We start from the raw sequence: 21,972 nt of genomic DNA, 5'->3' as shown, positions 1-21,972 counted from the left end.
ATGCACAGAGAAGGGTCTTAACTTTACCGAAATATAGGCCTTAATGGCTATTACTTAAGTTTTTATGTTCAGTCGCAAATTATTAGCCTTCCATTGTTTAAGGGGGAATAATCAAGTAGTCATGCCCTCCATTGTCCTTGGCTGAGATAAGCATTTATTTCTTCCATTAATTATTCAAGCATATAATTCAGGTATTAGTTATTCGGTGATTGCCATCATCGGGACAGCTGTTTACGTCAGTGATTATCGAGTTGACTGGTTCGGGATTACAGGTGCATCTATTTCCATAGATACGTGGACCAATTATAGACGTCTCAGGTCAGGGCACCTATAACGGTACAAGGAAGAAGGGTCGTCGTCCCTTCACCTTCTACTGTGTGGTCTGGTCAACATATTTCAGCCACGTTATTGTGACTCATCATCTGCACAAGAATGATTCATTATCTGCACAAGAATGATAGTTTTGGTGGCTCTGATAATGACATTGCATGGTTCCCAAAGCAAGATTCCAGGAGACGGTTTTAAAAGAAGTGTGTCTGCTTGATTGAGCGTGATGGTGGCAGACCCTTTACATTTATAATGTAGATAGTAATTCTATCTGTACGGGGCATTGGATTGATTGAATGATGAACTTAATCCACCAAAGAGGTGGCGCGGGGGCATGAGTATAGCCCGTAAGTGGTATACGTGTGAAGTGAACATGAGCTTTGGTCTTTACGGGCTATTCATGCCCGTGCCACCTTCTTGGGTGGCTTAATTTTCATCAATCTTTGATCGTGAATGGCATTGGAATTACTGAAGAGTTCATATACCGAGGTGCCACCCTCACCCGCTCGAGCATCACAGGAATGACTTATATCACTGGTGTTATTCTTTCATAATCGATTCAACAAGGTACTGGCGAAATCGTAACATTAATCTGGCATTAAAATACAGTCAGGGGCTCTACTGTAATTTATAATATCTAACTACCGCTGGTCTCTGTGGATCTGGTCGTATCTTCCTGCGGTGCAAATCGCTCTGCAGTCATTCATAATCGTCATAAATGGCTCTAGGTGGTACATGAGAGTCCTCTATTGACAAATAGTGCCTGGTCGAGGGCTCGTGTGGTGGACCACACATGCTACACATGTGTGTAGCATATGATCGGCCGAGGCAGCTGCCTCACGCCCCACTTGGTAGATTGCCTCGTGGCATCTGCCTCGTGGAACAAGTTACGGCTATGTCTGCCGTGCACTGAACGAGCAAAGCGCTTCATTAACACCAAGATGATCATCCAATAAAGTAACAATACAAGCTGTTTTTACAAGCCGCTGCATTAGCATCATGATCCTTCTGCTCCTCGCCCGCCGCAGCATACAAATGAGTGTTGGGAGGAAAAAAAAAACTAATCAAGAACAGCTTGACCCAGCTCATAAAAGCACTGTCCGAAGCTCAGAAGAGGCCCACAGCTCCTTCTCCAAAGGTCTGTATATTTCTCTGTTTATATATTCTCCCTGAACAACTCTACAAGGGCCGTGACGAGGGTTAGGACATAGGTTCGAACCCTCGTCACGGCCCTTGTGGATTTGTTCATTTGATGCATCACGCTATTGTGATATTGTGATATTGTGATATTCTCCTTTCTGTCTCTGTCTCTGTCTCTGTCTCTCTCTGTCTCTCTGTCTCTCTGTCTCTGTCTCTCTCTCTCTCTCTCTCTCTCTCTCTCTCTCTCTCTCTCTTAGCCTTCGACTGCTCTCTTGTGGATGTTATGTATACTTTAATAACATGAAAACTTATCCAACCTTTTTTTTCATTTTTTTTTCATTTAACCGCTTGCCAGCTATACATACACAGATGTAAACTCTGGCTCCTCAGATAGTCCCTCCAATCTTCCATATCAGGAGTATAACCCTCCTCTCACCGGCCATTTTGATTTGCTTCGCTTACAGTAAAAAAACAAGAATCCACCACCTCTTGAAAAGGTTATATATCATTATGATTGTTCTGGGCACAGGGCAGCGTCGGGTGGGTCCTGGACGCGTCTGCCATCGTGGCCATCTTCTCTTGCCATTTGGTGAGACGGTGAAGGCGCGGCTGAAGAGGAATAGAAGGAGAATGAGAGGGGAGAAGAAATACGAAGAAAACACGGAAGACACGAAAGAAAATTCGAAGACAGGGATAAAGTAGATGATAAATATAAGAGAAAACAAATAAGAAAATCGAGGCAATAAGTGCGGTAGTGTCTGGAGCCGACTGGTTAAGTCCAACGTTGCGTAAAGTCCAACGGTTAAGTCCAAGTGTAGTAGCTAAACGAGTGACCGAGCTGCGTGATAAGTACGTTAGTGGCTTGTACTGGAGGTTCTGTATGGCCAGAGGGCCGAGGGAGCACCGCCGCCAACCTCGGTGTTCTTGTAGGTGTTCGCCTCTCTGAAAGTCTCCAAAGTGAGCATGTGAAGGCATAGACAACATTCGCCCCTGCCAAGGGGTTTCGATTGGTGTCGGGAGCGTTCTTCATGAACAAGTTAACGGTGTTCTTGCTTCTGTGGTAGTGTGTTAACTCTATCTTCTGGGTGGTGTCTGTAGGGGCGGGGGGGAGGAGGGGAATAAGGCAAGAGTGGAAGAAGAGGGAAGGAGAAGGGGGTGGAGAAAGGTGGAAAAGGTAGGAGAGAGGGAGTATGAGGGAGAGGAGAGAGAAAGAGAGGGATATGAGAAAAGGGGGAGAGAGAGAGTGGGGAAAGAGAGAAAGGGGGATTGTGCTCCGCCGGGTACGCGAATTGTCTATAGACAATTGTTGGAAATGAGCTTAGTGGAAAGAGAAACTACTCCTGCATATTTCCAGAAAACCAGGCAGATGCTGACCACTTGGAGTAGTCAGTACAGCTACGGCCTCGCTTCTTGCATGGTTGGCGTTTGATCCCTGGTGGTCCCATCCCTCAATCCTTGTTTGATCCCTCAAACAGCCAAGTGTTTGAGCACCTAGATTTCCTACATCATATCCCAGATCCTTGTCTCCAGATCCCTTTCTAAGTGCTACAAAGTGGTACTGCTTAGCTCGTTCTCCTAATAATTACCTCACCTTGCATAGACAATGTCTACATTCCCTGTACTAGACATAGCTATTAGAGCCGAGTTAGAGCTTATAGAGCTAAGTTAGAGCCGATAGGCAGACCTTATCTGGGCCTATCACTCCTTTCCAGTGTCAAGTGGAGTGATTTCATCCTGTATAATGTAACCTTTCTTTATGAGGAATGAGGAGAGTCCTTTCACCCAGAAGGCTCACTTCCTGGGTGAGGGACGAGTATTTTTTCAGAGGACTGAATATTAAGTTAATTGTCAGTTTTCTTCGCAATTTGACTGAAACAATCCCATCTTCTCAAGTAAGTGGTTCAAATGTGTTCTAAGACGACTATAAACCAGAGATCGTAAGACTTCGTAGCTCACTTTTCCCTATGTCAATTTGCTTTGTATTTCGACATCCTATCAAAAGATAATCTCAAAGCTTGATATTCCATTCTCCGGTAAGGTCGTCCGTACTTAGTATAATCTTAGTAACCACTAAGATTATACTTGACCGGCCTACGTGACAGCGATAACCACAGCCTGGTTGATCTGAAGACTATGCTCCACACAGTCTATGAAAAAGTACTTATTTGTAGATTCAGGAAGTGATTGGTTAAGACATTTCCTTAATCCTTAGACCGCGGTTATCAAGAAATATTCATACCTGCCTATGCAAAAAAAAAAAAAAAAAAATCTAAAAAAATTATTTTTCAATCAAGAATTATTAATTTTTATGATGAACATAAAAAAATGTTCATGATGAGCATTTTCATGAAGAAAATTTTATGATGACGATAAGAAAAACACGTAAATAATATCGAGAAAGTTTTTAGGTATAAATCAGTCTGAAAGAATCTCGAGTTAAGAAACGTGCAGCAGGCACAAGAGGCAGAGCAGTCAACTCTCCCCCTCCCCCTCTGGGCGGTGTTAAGATTCCATTTGTCATTTTGAGGTTACGGTCCTGGGTGCCCCGTTCAGTGTCGGGCCAGACGTAACACGCAGACGTTCGGGGAGTGTGAGTGTGAGTGTGAGTGTGAGTGTGAGTGTGGTGTGTGTGGGGGGGGGGGAGGGAGAGAGTGTAAGCTAGTGATGCTGTGGACTATGAACTTGAGTGTATTAGAATCATGTTCACAATCAGTGCGTGTGTATGTGTGTGTGATAAAAAGAGAGAGAGAGAGAGAGAGAGAGAGAGAGAGAGAGAGAGAGAGAGAGAGAGAGAGAGAGAGAGAGAGAGAGAGAGAGAGAGAGAGAGAGAGAGAGAGAGATGGAAGGCTTGGGTAGGGGTGAATGGGGGAGCAGAAAATAGGATGGGGATTAGGTAGTAAGGAGTGATATGAGAAGATGCCAGGCGTATAAAGAGCAAGACAGCGATCTACAATGATTCAGATGACCGCCAGCATCTGCCAAACAAAGACAACATCACAAACACAAAAAAAGATGCTGCGGTGATCCCAGAAATCATGGAATTCATCAGAATTATTATTATTATTATTATTATTATTTTATTCACAATCATTCATTCCAAATAAAGCACACTGCTCAGTATCACAACGGAACCCTCCTCCCCAGACGACTAAGTATTAACGCAACGCTTAACGAGTCCAAGTAAGATTATTGTCATTTACTCATCGTTATTACCGGTTGCAGGGAATTGACAAAAAATACCAAAATGCATTTTTAAGTCGGACCCATGAGTGACTCTGCTAATAGTCAAGAACAGAGGCTTTTCTTCGACCTTGGCGGTTGGGGAGAGTGTCCTAGGTGGGACGGAGGGTGGGAGGGATGGAGAGAGGGAGGGAGGGAGGAAAGGGATGGATGGAGGGAGAGTGGTAGAGAGTGGGGGAGAAATTATCGTCCAGCGACCGGGAGAGATGATGGAGTCTTCGCCTCGCCACGCACCCTCGAGTAACACCTTGAGACACCAGCCCTGGGGCTGTAATTTGCGGTAGTTACCCCTTGAGCTACTCCTGAGGTCAGAGCAAGAAGACTGCCCCCGCCGTCAGCCCGCGCCATAGCGTCGACAATCCCTGCAAATGCCTACCCTCAAGCGACACTTGAGTCTATCTCGCAGATAGCGCCAAGATGCAAGACACTCGTGTCCTTGACACTTGGAGGATGTTATGCGGTTGTGGTCGTCTTGTCCTCAGGGAGATGACGCACCACTTTACCATCTGACTTAAATATTATTTTTTTCCATTAGTAGTGTCAGCAATTTTCACGATTTTTCATTCACGCAGTTCATTTTAAGCGATATTCTGCTAGTTTTTCCCTGGAGCACGACCCAGTCATCCAATTTACAACCAGGTCTCCAATTCTACTTGGTAAACAGGGGAGCAGACAGCTAAGAATTTTCTCTATTTTAATCTGTGTAAACTCTGTTTACGTAAAGAGAGAGAGCGAGAGCGAGCGAGAGAGAGAGAGAGAGAGAGAGAGAGAGAGAGAGAGAGAGAGAGAGAGAGAGAGAGAGAGAGAGAGAGAGAGAGAGAGAGAGAGAGAGAGAGAGCGAGAGAGAGAGAGAGAGAGAGCGAGAGCGAGCGAGAGAGAGAGAGAGAGAGAGAGAGAGAGAGAGAGAGAGAGAGAGAGAGAGAGAGAGAGAGAGAGAGAGAGAGAGAGAGAGAGAGCGAGCGAGCGAGCGAGCGAGAGAGAGAGAGATTGAGAGGGACTTGTTAGGTTCTGCCCCGATGGTGATGACCTGGCAAGGAATGTGAAGACGAGAGCACCGAAGCCTTCTTCTCCGGCGGACGCGTTCATCACGTGTCGGGGTGTTTCCCGCAGGTCTCTCACACCTGACTCCCGTCATTATACACACGCAATCAGTCTCTCCCGCACAAACACATTCGTATGCACATACAAGAACACACACACACACACACAACACACAGACGAAACATGCATACGCAACACACACAATAAAACTGACACGCAACACATACGTAAAACACACACACACACACACACACACACACACACACACACACACACACACACACACACACACACACACACACACACACACACACACGTGGGAGTACAATACGATGGGGAATCTGTGCGTGAAATCCAACTGACAAGAGAAGTGGATGGGACGACAGCCGATGATGGGGTTCTACAATTCATTGCGCGGAAAATGTGCAGCTGCAATGGCGCAGTTTACCATACACCTCTCAAGATGCCGATGGACGAGAACGAGAAAGTAAACCTCTGGTTTACTACGACCATGTCGTAGCTCAGTCGATTAAGGCAGCGTCTGGGATGATCTCCGACGTAGGTTCGAATCCTCGTCACGGCCCTTATGGATTTGTTCAAACCTCTGGTTTATTAGGCAATGCAGAAAAGCAAAGGAGAATTCCAAAATACATGGAAAATGTAGAACACTAGGAACAAGGGACAATGGAGAGGCACTAAATAGAGCCGCATAAATTAGTATACAGTATTTGGATTATGAGAAGCTGAGAGACGATTTGAAAATGACATTGCAACAAAAGCTAAAGATCAGTTCTATGGTCATCTTATCTTGAGGTTATCTTGAGATGATTTCGGGGCTTAGGGTCCCCGCGGCTCTGTTCTCGACTAGTGAAAGGTAATGCAGATGGGAAAGGGAGACAGTAGGCCAGAAAGTTCCTATACCCCAAGGAAAAATCAACTACATGAATCGAAAAGAGAGAAAAACTTGAAGGTGGATATCATTGCCACATTACCACCAGAAGTGCACATAAACATGATAAATTTGGCAACATACAGGACTTATACTATCAATATGTCCTGGAATTGTATTGTTTTCCAAATTCATATAACACAAGTTCAGTACTCATGTGTCAATCATTAATAAATAGCAGTCATGTTGCAGGGATGACAAAGGGGTAATTAACACAGTGGGCGTGTGGCTGCGCTGATATGTGGGCCGTCAGGGGGTGCTATCCTGCCCGGACACACACACCCCACTGTGAACACAAGGTAATTTTCCACCTGATGATTGCCTTTATGTATTAGTGACCCCTCCTGAACCTGGTGGTCCGTTCGTGTACTTGCCTATCAGTATTTACCTATCATTGACTATGGGGAATTGAGATTTAGGTCTTCATACTCCGCCTACTAGCCTCGTTGTATGTGTTATGACTGAACTCTTCTGACGTTTAATTTATTTGTCTAATCAAGTCGTGAATGGAGGTGACATCCGTAATTTTTTCTTCAGTATACTCCACTTATTGACCTCACATACGTGTATTTCCTTGCCTTTCTTCGTCTCAGTAGCGTTTCCAGCTTCCACTTATGTCCTCTCGTCTTACCTTATATCAATTTAAAGGGGCTGTCCTTGTCCACCTTCTTCTCAGTATCTTGTATGTTGGGATTATATTTTATCTTTGTTTCATGTGTCCTCTAGGGTTGAGAGGTTTAGTTTCATTAGCCTATCCTCACAACCAAACCCTCTTAGCTCTGGCACTAATCTTGTTCCAAACCTCTGTACTTTTTCAGTTTTGGCTTCACCAGGTATGGGTCCCATGCCGGTGCTGTACAAAACGTTTATTCTGCTTAGTAGTAGTAGTAAGCATCCTGCAGTCTCGGGAGACTATGGAGTTGCGCTCTGATTGTCGGTTTGGAGCGGCCTCTCCAGGGCGCAAAGCCTGGGTAGGTCGATATGCAGGAGAAGCTGTTACCGATGCAGCAGGTCCCCTCCTAGGAGACTGCTGAGATACTTCTGCTTAAGGTGTATATAGAACAAGAACGAAGCCTTATTGTATAATGATGAGACCAATTTTATATTACTGTCCAGAAAATAAGATCCGTAAACAAAAACATTTTAAGGAGACTTAAATTAATTTACGTTTGTTGTGCTCAGTGTTCACTCACGAACGAAGAATACACAATACTAATTCGTTGTTCATACTTGTCTTCAAACAGAATGTTTGTAACATTGATTTACAAAACAATAACCGTTAAATTCAATGGAGAAGTTCATGCTGTCGTCTCCTTAACAAAACCGGTTCCTCAACTGTTCTTCTCCTCTTTCAAACGAGATCAAATTTCTGGGTTAGTTCCTTGACCTGGAGCCGCCCGCAGGACCCCCTTGGCCACCGCCCACGCCACTAGGATCACCTTGACTGCCGCCCACGCTACCAGGACCACCTTGACCGCCGCCCACGGCACCAATACTGCCCCGTTGCCGCCGCCAATATTGGCTGGGTTTGTGTTGTAAGCGGAGCGTGGGACCCGTCCTAATGACCACACCTGTACGTTCCCTCAACGTGCCACTACGTCAAAATTGCAACTGATTTGCTTGACCAGAAACGTACGAACCCAACCAACTCGCCTCATGCATCAACACGATGCATGCAGTAAACCGTCAATATTATAGTGCTTTAACGTTTTCTCATACGTCGTATTTTTAACGGATTGGTCTTCCATAAAATCAAATGTATTAAGTGAGAAGTGTCACACTTCCCCCCAGGACCTTCACAGAGACTCCAAACTCATCGTTTACCCTCCATGATAGTGTTATTCCTGCCGGACACCTGCCATCAATAGTCTGCTGAGCCCCACCAACTGTCAGCTCGTCCGTCTCAATGCATCCATGATCTGTAGACTTCTGTACTGGAACACATGTTATAACTTGACGTACGCGCACCTCCACCTAGCGACAATAGGCACAGGAACCTGTATACCTGTTGATTGACGGTTGAGAGGCGGGACGAAAGAGCCAGAGCTCAACCCCCGCAAGCACAGTTAGGTGAGTACAATTAGGTGAGTACAACCCTGTGATCAACCTCTGCTCAACCCGGGGTCCTGTGACGTGAACATCGGAGCACAGGAGTGGTTATGGACCCCTTCAAGCTTACCAATTTTCCCCACATTACTTAATTCTCCGTCTGGAAGCGAGTCGTCGGTACTGTAAATTGGTCTCTCTCTCAGCATACCTAGAGTCCGGTGGTGCATTCACTTGAAAGATCCTACTCCAGTGCCCTAGCCACGCTTAATAAGATAATAGGCTCTCCCAGCTTCCCAAGTATAGATATGATAGAGCCCAATAGGTTCAGGAACCTGTACATCAGTTAATTGACAGTTGAGAGGCGGGACCAAGGAGCCAGAGCTCAACCCCCGCACCTTTGGACCTTTGTCGAGTCGTGTGTTCAAAACACGACTTGATAATGGTCCAGGATAGACCAAAACGTCGTTGTTTCTTTAGCTTCTGACGAGTTGTTTGGTCACATCTTCAGCCACGTTATTATGTCTCATCGTCTGCTCTATATCTTCCTCTAGATAAGTCTAGAAAGTTTTGCACCAGTCATCGGCCCCCGTACAACAGTAAGTCCCAACACTTCCTTTTAAGTCCGACTTGCATAAATCCTGACTTTTTCGTCAAATAAGGGATGCCTCGCAACTCACACACACACACACACAGTCGCACGCACATGCACGCAACCCCTCTCGCATACAAACGCTCTCATATGTCCATACATGAACCACTCAAACCCCCCCCCCCTCTCTCTCTCTCTCTCTCCCTCTCTCTCTCTCTCACGTACGCACACGAGTGAGAACTCTAGCTCCAATCGGGAGCCTCCTAACTCGTCGTCGGCGTCACGTGACCTCACGTCACACTCTGATTGGATGACCGAAACATCCTTTTGGCCAATGCCGTCGTATGCCAATATCCGGGAGTGCGCAGGTCCTAACGTTTCTAGTTTGGTAAAATAATAATATTTTACCGGAGCAAATGGTTGAGAGCGAGTCGCCGTGTGTACGGGCTGCCCCTCCCATGTGAACACCTGGGATAACCCTCCCATGTGAACACCTGGGATACACCCTCCCATGTGAACATCTGGGATACACATTCGGTTCCTTACCAACTCACGTTCTACCGTAACAACGTCTCCTTATACTTTAACAACTTGTCCTTCTATCTTGGCAACTTTTCCTTTTATCTTGGCAACTTTTCCTTCTATCTTGGCAACTTTTCCTTCTATCTTGACAACTTTCCTTCTATCTTGACAACTTTTCCTTTTATCTTAATAATAAGTCCTTCTACGTCAACAAGTCCTTCTATGCTATCAACAGATCATTCTATCTCAACATGTTCATCAATCTTAACAACAGGTTCTTTTAATTTAACAATAGGTCATTCTACCTAAAAAACCAGGTCGTTCTATCTCAAAAAGAGGTCCTTCTACCTGAAAATCAGGTCCTTCTACCTGAAAATCAGGTCCTTCTACCTGAAAATCAGGTCCTTCTACCTGAAAATCAGGTCCTTCTACTTGAAAATCAGGTCCTTCTACCTGAAAATCAGGTCCTTCTACCTGAAAATCAGGTCCTTCTACCTGAAAATCAGGTCCTTCTACCTGAAAATCAGGTCCTTCTACCTGAAAATCAAGTCCTTCTACCTGAAAATCAAGTTCTTCTACCTGAAAATCAAGTCCTTCTACCTGAAAATCAAGTCCTTCTACCTGAAAATCAAGTTCTTCTACCTGAAAATCAAGTCCTTCTACCTGAAAATCAAGTCCTTCTACCTGAAAATCAGGTCCTTCTACCTGAAAATCAGGTCCTTCTACCTGAAAATCAGGTCCTTCTACCTGAAAATCAGGTCCTTCTACCTGAAAATCAGGTCCTTCTACCTGAAAATCAGGTCCTTCTACCTGAAAATCAGGTCCTTCTACCTGAAAATCAGGTCCTTCTACCTGAAAATCAGGTCCTTCTACCTGAAAATCAGGTCCTTCTACCTGAAAATCAAGTCCTTCTACCTGAAAATCAAGTTCTTCTACCTGAAAATCAAGTCCTTCTACCTGAAAATCAAGTCCTTCTACCTGAAAATCAAGTTCTTCTACCTGAAAATCAAGTCCTTCTACCTGAAAATCAAGTCCTTCTACCTGAAAATCAAGTCCTTCTACCTGAAAATCAAGTCCTTCTACCTGAAAATCAAGTCCTTCTACCTGAAAATCAAGTCCTTCTACCTGAAAATCAAGTCCTTCTACCTGAAAATCAAGTTCTTCTACCTGAAAATTAAGTCCTTCTACCTGAAAATCAAGTCCTTCTACCTGAAAATCAAGTCCTTCTACCTGAAAATCAAGTCCTTCTACCTGAAAATCAGGTCCTTCTACCTGAAAATCAAGTCCTTCTACCTGAAAATCAAGTCCTTCTACCTGAAAATCAAGTCCTTCTACCTGAAAATCAAGTCCTTCTACCTGAAAATCAAGTCCTTCTACCTGAAAATCAAGTCCTTCTACCTGAAAATCAAGTTCTTCTACCTGAAAATCAAGTCCTTCTACCTGAAAATCAAGTCCTTCTACCTGAAAATCAAGTTCTTCTACCTGAAAATCAAGTCCTTCTACCTGAAAATCAAGTCCTTCTACCTGAAAATCAAGTCCTTCTACCTGAAAATCAAGTTCTTCTACCTGAAAATCAAGTTCTTCTACCTGAAAATCAAGTCCTTCTACCTGAAAATCAAGTCCTTCTACCTGAAAATCAAGTCCTTCTACCTGAAAATCAAGTCCTTCTACCTGAAAATCAAGTCCTTCTACCTGAAAATTAAGTCCTTCTACCTGAAAATCAAGTCCTTCTACCTGAAAAACAGGTTTTTCTACCTCAACATTAGGTTCTTCTCTCTCAACAATAGGTCCGTCTATCTAATCTAATCATTTTCAACAAACCTTAACCCTAGGGGTAAAGATAATGTGGGAACCGACCTGTGAGATTTATATTTATTTAATTTATATGAATTTATATTTACGTTAATTTATATACTTCGATAGCAATTTGTATAATGATAAGTGGACTGTATTTCTGCAATAATCTCATAATCTCACAAATCGATCCTCTACACATTAGGGGGGTTTATATTTATATATATGCAGCCAATCAAACTACAGTATTAACTACACATTATTAAACATTGAAGAGGTTCCTTATCTTATAGTACAGCAGGTTAGTCCACCAGGTATAACTAGGGTGTAGACACCAAATTATCCTCTTTGAGGTAGCTTCCATATCACCCAGTAACTGGTGCACAAATCTTGCATCCTCGTCTTGACCTGTCAAAAGTGCGCTAGCTGTGAAGCCAGAATCCTATATATGACAAGCTATATCAGAGAAAACACTATACAGTACATGGAACATTAAAGACCTGGCTTAATTACCTTTAGTATGAGGCGATTTCGCGTTCTAACCGGCTAACCCTATATCCTGACATTAATGGCCATAAATGAATGATAAACGGGTTTCGGATAGACACTTAACTTGTATTTGTAGACAGCGTGTTGACAATGGTACACCTTTGGGTTCCATAACACTACGTCCAAGTAAATTTAACAGGAGCCGAATTTGCTCCCGTGTGAGCCTCTGGTCTCAATAAACAACAATGGCTGCCCTCCTTCCTCACTCACGCCTGGCCTACTTTGTCCAGATTTCAGAAAGTGATAGAAGGGTCACATTTACTCTACTTTAATATTGATAATTAAGTTAATTTATATAAGATGTTTTTATGATGGTAAAGTCCAAAGACTAATGTATTTAAGAACAATTCCCAGCAGAATAGCTGGTGAATTATAATAGTATGTGGTGATGATATCCCGTTTTCTATAGACGGTAATACCACTACAAGTTACGTTTTCTATGGGTAACTTGTTTATACAACACAGCTCTTATCTGTCTGTATGATATTATTATTAAATGGTGTCGGATTTTCCGACATAATTCCCCAGGGGGCTGCTCACGGGTCGAAGTCCTATTTAGAACAGACGAACACCGATACTCCTCCTTTGGATTATTAGATTAATTTGATGTTAGTAGTCACACATTTGTGTGTCTGTTCGTACAGGACGGATGTCCCGTACTAGAGTTGCAGGGGTTAGAAGTCTAATGCGATTTCATTTCCCTGTCAACTCTTGAAAGGCTAATATTCAAGCCTTATTATATATTATTTAACCCAGAAGACTGGATGTGATCAAGTACTACAGTCAAGTATGATTCAGGGACTGCAGTGAGATCAGTGACATTAGATATAACTTGAAGTTTCTTCAGGTAACTGGTCACTGATATATAAACACTGAGGCCCATGGAATACATCTTGATTAAATAATAAATGTATCAAATCAGTCATCAGATTTATTGGGGTTTAATTTAGTTAATTGATTCAGAAGATTGAATAGCTCATCATTAAAGTAAAGTATGGTTCTGAGACTGCAGTGGGTTCAGTGACATTGGTCGCAGTGACTTGTAGCTGTTTTAGGCTACTGTTCACTGATTTGCCACTGAGGCCTCATGAACTCATCTTCAGCTTCAAATGATGATACTAACATCAAGCTCTGTTGGTATAGTCAGCTGTAATCTCCTTAGTATAATGCTACTGGAGAAATATAATCAGCTGACAAATTTAGATCTCTACTGGTATTGTTTATCTGCAGGCATAGGTCTCCTCAGGCTTGATACTGGGCCTGAGAGTAATTTACCTCCTGCAGAGTTTAACATGGTTATACCCTGATATTTAGTAGGGCTACCGATGAATCGATGGTAGTAGTCTGTCCCCACAAGGACAGCCATTTGGCATTTGATTTGCTCAAATTTACCTGCAGCTGCTTGATAATAGCTTTCCAGGTCAGCATAATCAACTGTTGATTGTTGTGACAAATCTTCACATTTCTTGATCTGTCTTGTTAAGTGGCCTTTAAGACCTGCAAGGGTTCTTTTCATTCTCCCTGCATTATCCATACTGGCTAGTTGGAGAAGCCTTGTGGGGCTTGTACTTGGGCTGCTCATAATACTGAACAAGCTCTAATGGTAGCCTAGGGTAAATTCTGAACTCACTAGGCAATAATCCTACCTCTACTAGAGGTTAGCACTTAAAATTAATACACATTATATATATACAATCATCCACACTAATGATTTGAGTGATAAACCAGTGTCACTGGAAGTACCTTTAGGTTAGCTCTTCTATATCACCCTAGGATGGTAGAGACACTAATTAATCACTCAAAGGTGTAATGATCATAAGTAAATTATTATATATACAACTCAACTCGAGTTGATAAAAATTACACCCAAATAGGGTCTGGACCATTCATTAATGGTGTTAGGTTATTCAATATAGTACAACTGACTATGGTAATAATGGGACTAGAATGAGCAATAATAGTTCAACTAGTCAATGGTTAATATCCTACCCTGTTGTGGGTTGGCAATTAGTAAATATTATACTGTGATCACTAGTGCAATATATATTAAATAATTCTCTATTTTGGAGAAATAATATACACAATTATTGATAATAGCCTCTTAATTAGCCTCTATGAAACTTCTAATATTATCTAGAAGTATTAAATATTATTAGTGACCTCGCGAAATAAAGTCCACAAAATTCGTAGATAATCTCTCGCGAAATGTAACACCACGAAATCCGTGAACAATATCGCGAAGACACAGTCACTAATTTGGCTGGATTCTATATTAGCGCTGTCATTTCACGAAATAACACGCCACCAAATATCTGTGGGTGTGCATGAAACCGCTGACGAAGCTGAACTGGGCTGAGGGAGGCTCCTGAGCTCCCTCGAGGCTACGCTGCCGTCTTGACTGCTGGCTTTGTTTAAATAACACTGCACTAGTATATTTAATGAATCCACTGGTTAACTGGTTCATCCGGTACTAAGATGACCAAATGTGGGTTCATAGGACCGAATATTCCGGTTCCGAAGGACCAAATAATTCGGTTTCGAAGGACCAAATAATGTGGGAACCGACCTGTGAGATTTATATTTATTTAATTTATATGAATTTATATTTACGTTAATTTATATACTTCGATAGCAATTTGTATAATGATAAGTGGACTGTATTTCTGCAATAATCTCATAATCTCACAAATCGATCCTCTACACATTAGGGGGGTTTATATTTATATATATGCAGCCAATCAAACTACAGTATTAACTACACATTATTAAACATTGAAGAGGTTCCTTATCTTATAGTACAGCAGGTTAGTCCACCAGGTATAACTAGGGTGTAGACACCAAATTATCCTCTTTGAGGTAGCTTCCATATCACCCAGTAACTGGTGCACAAATCTTGCATCCTCGTCTTGACCTGTCAAAAGTGCGCTAGCTGTGAAGCCAGAATCCTATATATGACAAGCTATATCAGAGAAAACACTATACAGTACATGGAACATTAAAGACCTGGCTTAATTACCTTTAGTATGAGGCGATTTCGCGTTCTAACCGGCTAACCCTATATCCTGACATTAATGGCCATAAATGAATGATAAACGGGTTTCGGATAGACACTTAACTTGTATTTGTAGACAGCGTGTTGACAATGGTACCCCTTTGGGTTCCATAACACTACGTCCAAGTAAATTTAACAGGAGCCGAATTTGCTCCCGTGTGAGCCTCTGGTCTCAATAAACAACAATGGCTGCCCTCCTTCCTCACTCACGCCTGGCCTACTTTGTCCAGATTTCAGAAAGTGATAGAAGGGTCACATTTACTCTACTTTAATATTGATAATTAAGTTAATTTATATAAGATGTTTTTATGATGGTAAAGTCCAAAGACTAATGTATTTAAGAACAATTCCCAGCAGAATAGCTGGTGAATTATAATAGTATGTGGTGATGATATCCCGTTTTCTATAGACGGTAATACCACTACAAGTTACGTTTTCTATGGGTAACTTGTTTATACAACACAGCTCTTATCTGTCTGTATGATATTATTATTAAATGGTGTCGGATTTTCCGACAGATAATATATAAATTAAAAATAAAATCGATCGTAATACAGATTACAAGACACAACAGTATAGATGAACTTCAGCAAAAAGGAAGCTCGTTAACAAGGTTAATGACCGCGAAAGAGAATCCGATACTATTTAAATATTATATATATATATATATATATATATATATATATATATATATATATATATATATATATATATATATATATATATATATATAATATTCTGCATACTTGGATCAGTGTTTTTGTGATCATTGTTGCATATATATATATATATATATATATATATATATATATATATATATATATATATATATATATATATATATATATATATATATATATGCAAAAAAGGGAGTTCACGTGGTTGAAAACAAACAAGTTGAAATATGTGGAACAAGAGGAAATATAATAATAATTCATTGTGTCGGGGGACAGGCAGCCAGAGTGTATTCATACACGTTAGGCTTATATCGATTTCCCCTCCCCCTCCCCCCAAGGTCGAATTACTGACCCGACCCAGGAAGCAACCCCACAACCAGCTGACTAGCTCCTGAGTACCTACTTACTGGGTAGGTGAACAGAGCATTAGGTGATAGAAAAATGCGCCCAACCACTTCTCTCCTGCCCGGGATTCGAACCCGGAATTCTCTATTGTGAGTCGAGAACGAAGCCAACTGTGCCACAGGGACAGCCGGTAGGGTTCCTATAATTAATTACCTAAAATATGTAACACAAGAGTAAATGTGAAGAGCAAGAGGAAATATATAGAACAAACAAAAGGAAATATATAGACAAACAAAAGGAAATGTGAAGAACAAGAGGAAATATGTAGAAAACAGGAGGAAATACGAAGAAAAAACGGAGAAAAACAGAGAACAAGTTAAAAAATGAAGACAGCAGGAAAGACGCAGATAAGTCAAGGCAAATGAGTAATACATCAACGAAGGACATAACCAAGAGGAGCTCCGGTGCTACTCCTGACCAGACCCCGGCGGGGAGTTACGTGTTCCTCAACTGGTCAGCCCGTTAGTGACCTCAGGCCACCTTACCTTCTAATGACGTAGAAGGTGCGGCTGGAGGGATACGACCGCGTATTCCGACGTAGGTGTGGCGAGGGGGTTCGACCGTGGGAGTGCCGACGTAGAAGCTAAGAAAATGGGCTGTTTCTTCGTATACAAATAATCGTCTTGGGATCTTCAGCTTCCAGGAGTGTGTGAGGACGATATCCATGACTATAAGCCTTGTGTTGGTCCCCGCGTCTAGATGTGGTGGTGCTACTGCCTGCAGACGAGTTAATATCGTAGCTGTCATAGTTAATATTGTAGATTAGACAATTATTATCGAAGATTTAACAGTTAATATTACGTATGCTACAGTTAATAATGAAGATTCCACGGTTAAAAATGTCGATTCTACGGTTAATATAATACATTCCGCCGTTAATTACGTAGATTGCATGGGTAATATCGCCACAATCAGCATCACAGATGGTACAACTTCAGGATGAATTGATGATGCTGGCCTCAACAGGGTACGGGGAAATCATAGGTTATCTTGAGGTTATCTTGAGATGATTTCGAGCTTAACGTCCCCGCGGCCCGGTCCTCGACCAGCGCCTCCTTTTTGTTACACACATCCAGGAAACAGCCCGTAGCAGCTGTCTAACTCCCAGGTACCTATTTCCTGCTTGGTAACAGAGGCTTCAGGGTGAAAAAAAAAACTCTGACCATTTGTTTCCGTCTCCACCGGGGATCGAACCCGGAACCTCAGGACTACAAATCCCGAGCGCAGTCCACTCAGCTGTCAGGCTCCTGTGGTCATAACTCCAGAAAATACGCTGAGGTGATTTAGATCAGCACAACCGCAGAGTAATGATCTCACCTTCAGCGCCCTTCCATCCTCTCTTTCTATCCCTATTGTTATTTGTCCTTTTAGTGCTTCTTGGGATGGAATTTATTTGGACAAAGGGGGGGGGGGGCGGAGTGGATAGAGGGTTAGTTTTCTTCTGATGTCTCTGCTCACCCAGCAGTAAATACATACCTGGCAATTATAAACATCTTTTGGGGGTTTATCAGTAGTGAAGTTTGTCAGGACTGACAAATTTCAGAGAAACACTCATGCACATAAGGCTCAAAGTTCCTTTGCACACACACACACACATATATATATATATATATATATATATATATATATATATATATATATATATATATATATATATATATATTATATATAATGTATGTACGTAAGAAACACATCTGGGACCACAACAATATCATTCACGTCAACATTACCAACACCAATGTTAAATTTACACCGCAGTTAACCTCCTGATCTTCGCCAGGACGGTCGTTCCCTCTCCCTGGCCTCGTACAGGTCGCCGTAACCCTCTAGGGGGTCGTCTCAACACCTGCCTTGATAAGCCGGGCCTCCTCTTTACTCACTATCCTTCCAAGGGATAAGTACCCTCCCCAGGTCTCTCGCTTTTCTGTCCCTCTCTCTCTCTCTCTCTCTCTCTCTCTCTCTCTCTCTCTCTCTCTCTCTCTCTCTCTCTCTCTCTCTCTCTCTCTCTCTCTCTCTCTCTCTCTCTCTCTATCCTCTCCATTCGACTCTATAAAAATGCGTCTGCTTGTCTCAGGTCTCTATTGTTAACAAGTGATAATCCTCCGGGTTGGATGACAACCACATCTACTGGAACCGGATCATCCTGTTAAGGAGAGTCTCCTCTTATGCATACTGTTTCATCATAGTTTGTCGTTCAGTCTCGTAGTTGTTTGGTCTTATACTAGGTCGTAATATGTGGATTTGTCCCATTACGTGTCTTAGTCGTGTTTATGAACCGTAGGAAATGTTGTTGTCGTCTTCTTTTGCATTATAGTCGTGTTCTGTACCGTCTTTAGTGTCTAACATTTGTGTTTTCTGTGTATACTCAGTTCTGTGTAAGATGCTAGTCTCGTTACTCTTATATATCACACCATTGTGTTCTACTTCGTGATTATTATATATACCATATATCCCAGTGTCGTGTACCGTACTTGGGGGTATCCAATGCAGGGAGCCTTTCCATATAAGCAATCCAGGAGTGGCTTGTAGCTGGCCAATCACAGGGGAGAAAGCGAGCAGAAGGCGTGGCCAGTGAACGGTAAATATGCAAGGTGGTTACTTTAGAATTATGGGCAGCTTGCATCAGTTTTTTTTACTGTTTTTTTTTTAACATGTGCCCGAATATTTTTAATTTTTAAGTGTTTGAATGATATTTGTAATGCACAAGCGTTTCAGTTCATGTGATCGGATGAGGTTTTCAGTATATATTATATATATATATATATATATATATATATATATATATATATATATATATATATATATATATATATATATATATATATATGTTTGAATTATAATTTTAAGGCATGCATGTTCGGATACTGTTTTTTATATATAAGTGTGGGAATGATATTTGTGTTGGATATTCGTTGGAATTATATTTTTAACGCATATTTGCCCGAACTAATTATATATATATATATATATATATATATATATATATATATATATATATATATATATATATATATATATATATAGACACACCGGGCACAACTCCATAACCCCACGGGATTGACAGATACCAACTATATATATGAACTTGACGATCATGAAACACTGATCAATGGTATGCGGAAAATTCACAGAGAAATGGGAAAGGGAGAGGGACGTTTCGGCCGATCAAAGCCGTTGTCAACACCGGACTGACTGAGAGAAACAGAGGGAGGGTGGAGGCCAACAACTGTGACCTGACCACCCTTCCCCAGCGAAAGATTTCCCCACAAACAGGTATAATTAGCCTGAACTGTCAGAAGGAACAAGCGATCAGATAATAAGTATGAAAGAATATACAAAAACTCATTGTTCAATGAGCCTCTTTTGTTTAATCTTAAGAATAGCTGGAAAATGGGTTGAACTTTTTGAAGAGGACTTAAAACCCAAGTGTATGTACAATTTCAAAAGTCAATATGATAAGAGATCTCTTAGTTTATTCATTATTTTAGAGGACAAGTTCCTGCACAGACAGAGCCCAAGAGCTGAAGCTTAAACCTACTGGCACACACAGATTGAAATACATACGTCCTCACATGCGCGTGCGCACACACCTTCGCGTACACACAGGGGCCTGACAGCTGAGTGAACAACGCTTCGGATTCGTAGTCCTGAGGTTCCGGGCTCAATCCCCGGTGGAGGCGAAAAAAACAAATGGGCAGAGTTTCTTTCACCCGGATATCTGTTACCCCAGCAGTAAAAAGGTACATGGGAGTTAGACAGCTGGTACGGGCTGATTCCTGCGTGTGTGAAAACAAAAAAAAGTTGACTAATAGTTGAGAGGCGGGCCGAAAGAGCCAGAGCTCAACCCCCCCGCAAGCACAACTAGGTGAGAACAGTCAGGAGGGTCAATACTGCTAATTAGGAATACTTGTGAGCGTGTGGAGGGGAGAGTTGTGGTCACAGTGGGCAGGCCAAGCACCTGGGCGTCAAGCAGGTCCCCGTTATTGTCACCGCGTCACACGACACTTCCAGAAGATAAACTTAAAAGATAATTTGAGTTGCTGTGCCTTTGACTCGAGGACACCAATGACCCCCTTAAACGAGGTTCGTACTCCAATGGATCGTAAGAAGTGAGATCCGTAAGTCACTAACGAGCTCGCAAGATGAGAGACGCTGGTTTGATGTGAATCTTCCTTTAGTTAAGATTCACATCTTATATTTTATATATATATATATATATATATATATATATATATATATATATATATATATATATATATATATATATATATATATATATATATATATATATATATATATATATATTATATATATATATGTCGTACCTAGTAGCCAGAACGCACTTCTCAGCCTACTATGCAAGGCCCGATTTGCCTAATAAGCCAAGTTTTCATGAATTAATTGTTTTTCGACTACCTAACCTACCTAACCTAACCTAACCTAACTTTTTCGGCTACCCAACCTAACCTAACCTATAAAGATAGGTTAGGTTAGGTTAGGTAGGGTTGGTTAGGTTCGGTCATATATCTACGTTAATTTTAACTCCAATAACAAAAAATTGACCTCATACATTATGAAATGGGTAGCTTTATCATTTCATAAGAAAAAAAATAGTGAAAATATATTAATTCAGGAAAACTTGGCTTATTAGGCAAATCGGGTCTTGCATAGTAGACCAAAAACTGCGTTCTGGCTACTAGGTACGACATATATATATATATATATATATATATATATATATATATATATATATATATATATATATATATATATATATATATATATTATATATATATATATAATGTTTCTCAGTAAAGAGAGATAAATAAATCCATTATGACTACTTGAGTCAGTAATCACCACTTTAAAGCTTTACGACTTCATGCAGACTTAGCTGAGAACAGGTGGGGGGGGGGGAGGGGAACTAATCATAATAAACCTGCTGTCTGTAGAAGTTCTTTGTTTACGTTCATTGTTTGTAAACACAGTCACCGGGGTGTATAATGTTGACGTTGATGACGTATGGTACCTGACGTTGATGACGTATGGTAGCTGACGTTGAATGGTGACGATGTGGAGTACATTATCTTACATGCCAACAAAGTATGGTACCTGACCTTACATACTGATAACATGGTACCTGACCTTACATACTGATAACATGGTACCTGACCTTACATACTGATAACATGGTACTTGACCTTACATGCTAGATAGTCCTCTCTGGAGCCAGGAACCCAACACTACCACTACTGTTCACATAACCAACTCACGAACATTTGCACATTTGATGCAGATTACGTGAATTGTCGTAAAGTTCAGATGCCGAGAGAAGACCAGTGGGCGATAATATACTCTAATAGATAATAAGGTTCCGCCTATCACCGCTGTGGCTGCCGTGCTTCATATCTGATAACAGAGCGGAAAGCCCAGCTTGAAAGGTCTTTTATTATTCGTAGTAAACACAATGCAGTTGCTGATTGCATTAAAGAGAAAATGTGTTAAAGAGAAAATGCATTAAAGAGACAATGCAATAAAGGAAAAAACTATTTAAAGGGAAAATTTATTAAAGATCAAATCCATTAAGGATAAAAATCCGTGTCAGGAAAATTCATTAGAGATAAAATTATTTTAAGAA

At 41.5% G+C, this 21,972-nt stretch overlaps 1 protein-coding gene across 1 annotated transcript in view; it reads left to right on the top strand.

Annotated features, from left to right (window-relative positions):
• Window positions 1–1,326: 1,326 nt before the first annotated feature.
• LOC138351811 (uncharacterized) overlaps window positions 1,327–21,972 on the top strand; it is a 57,866-nt gene continuing 37,220 nt past the window's right edge. Inside the window, exons 1-3 of the mRNA XM_069303818.1 lie at window positions 1,327–1,465; window positions 1,997–2,165; window positions 10,175–11,602. Coding sequence (XP_069159919.1) covers window positions 1,327–1,465; window positions 1,997–2,165; window positions 10,175–11,602 — 1,736 coding nt within the window. The remainder of the gene's footprint in view (window positions 1,466–1,996; window positions 2,166–10,174; window positions 11,603–21,972) is intronic.

Source organism: Procambarus clarkii, chromosome 51 (genome assembly GCF_040958095.1).
Source record: "Procambarus clarkii isolate CNS0578487 chromosome 51, FALCON_Pclarkii_2.0, whole genome shotgun sequence".
Lineage (NCBI taxonomy): Eukaryota > Metazoa > Arthropoda > Malacostraca > Decapoda > Cambaridae > Procambarus > Procambarus clarkii.
This window is presented reverse-complemented; position numbering and strand designations above follow the sequence as displayed.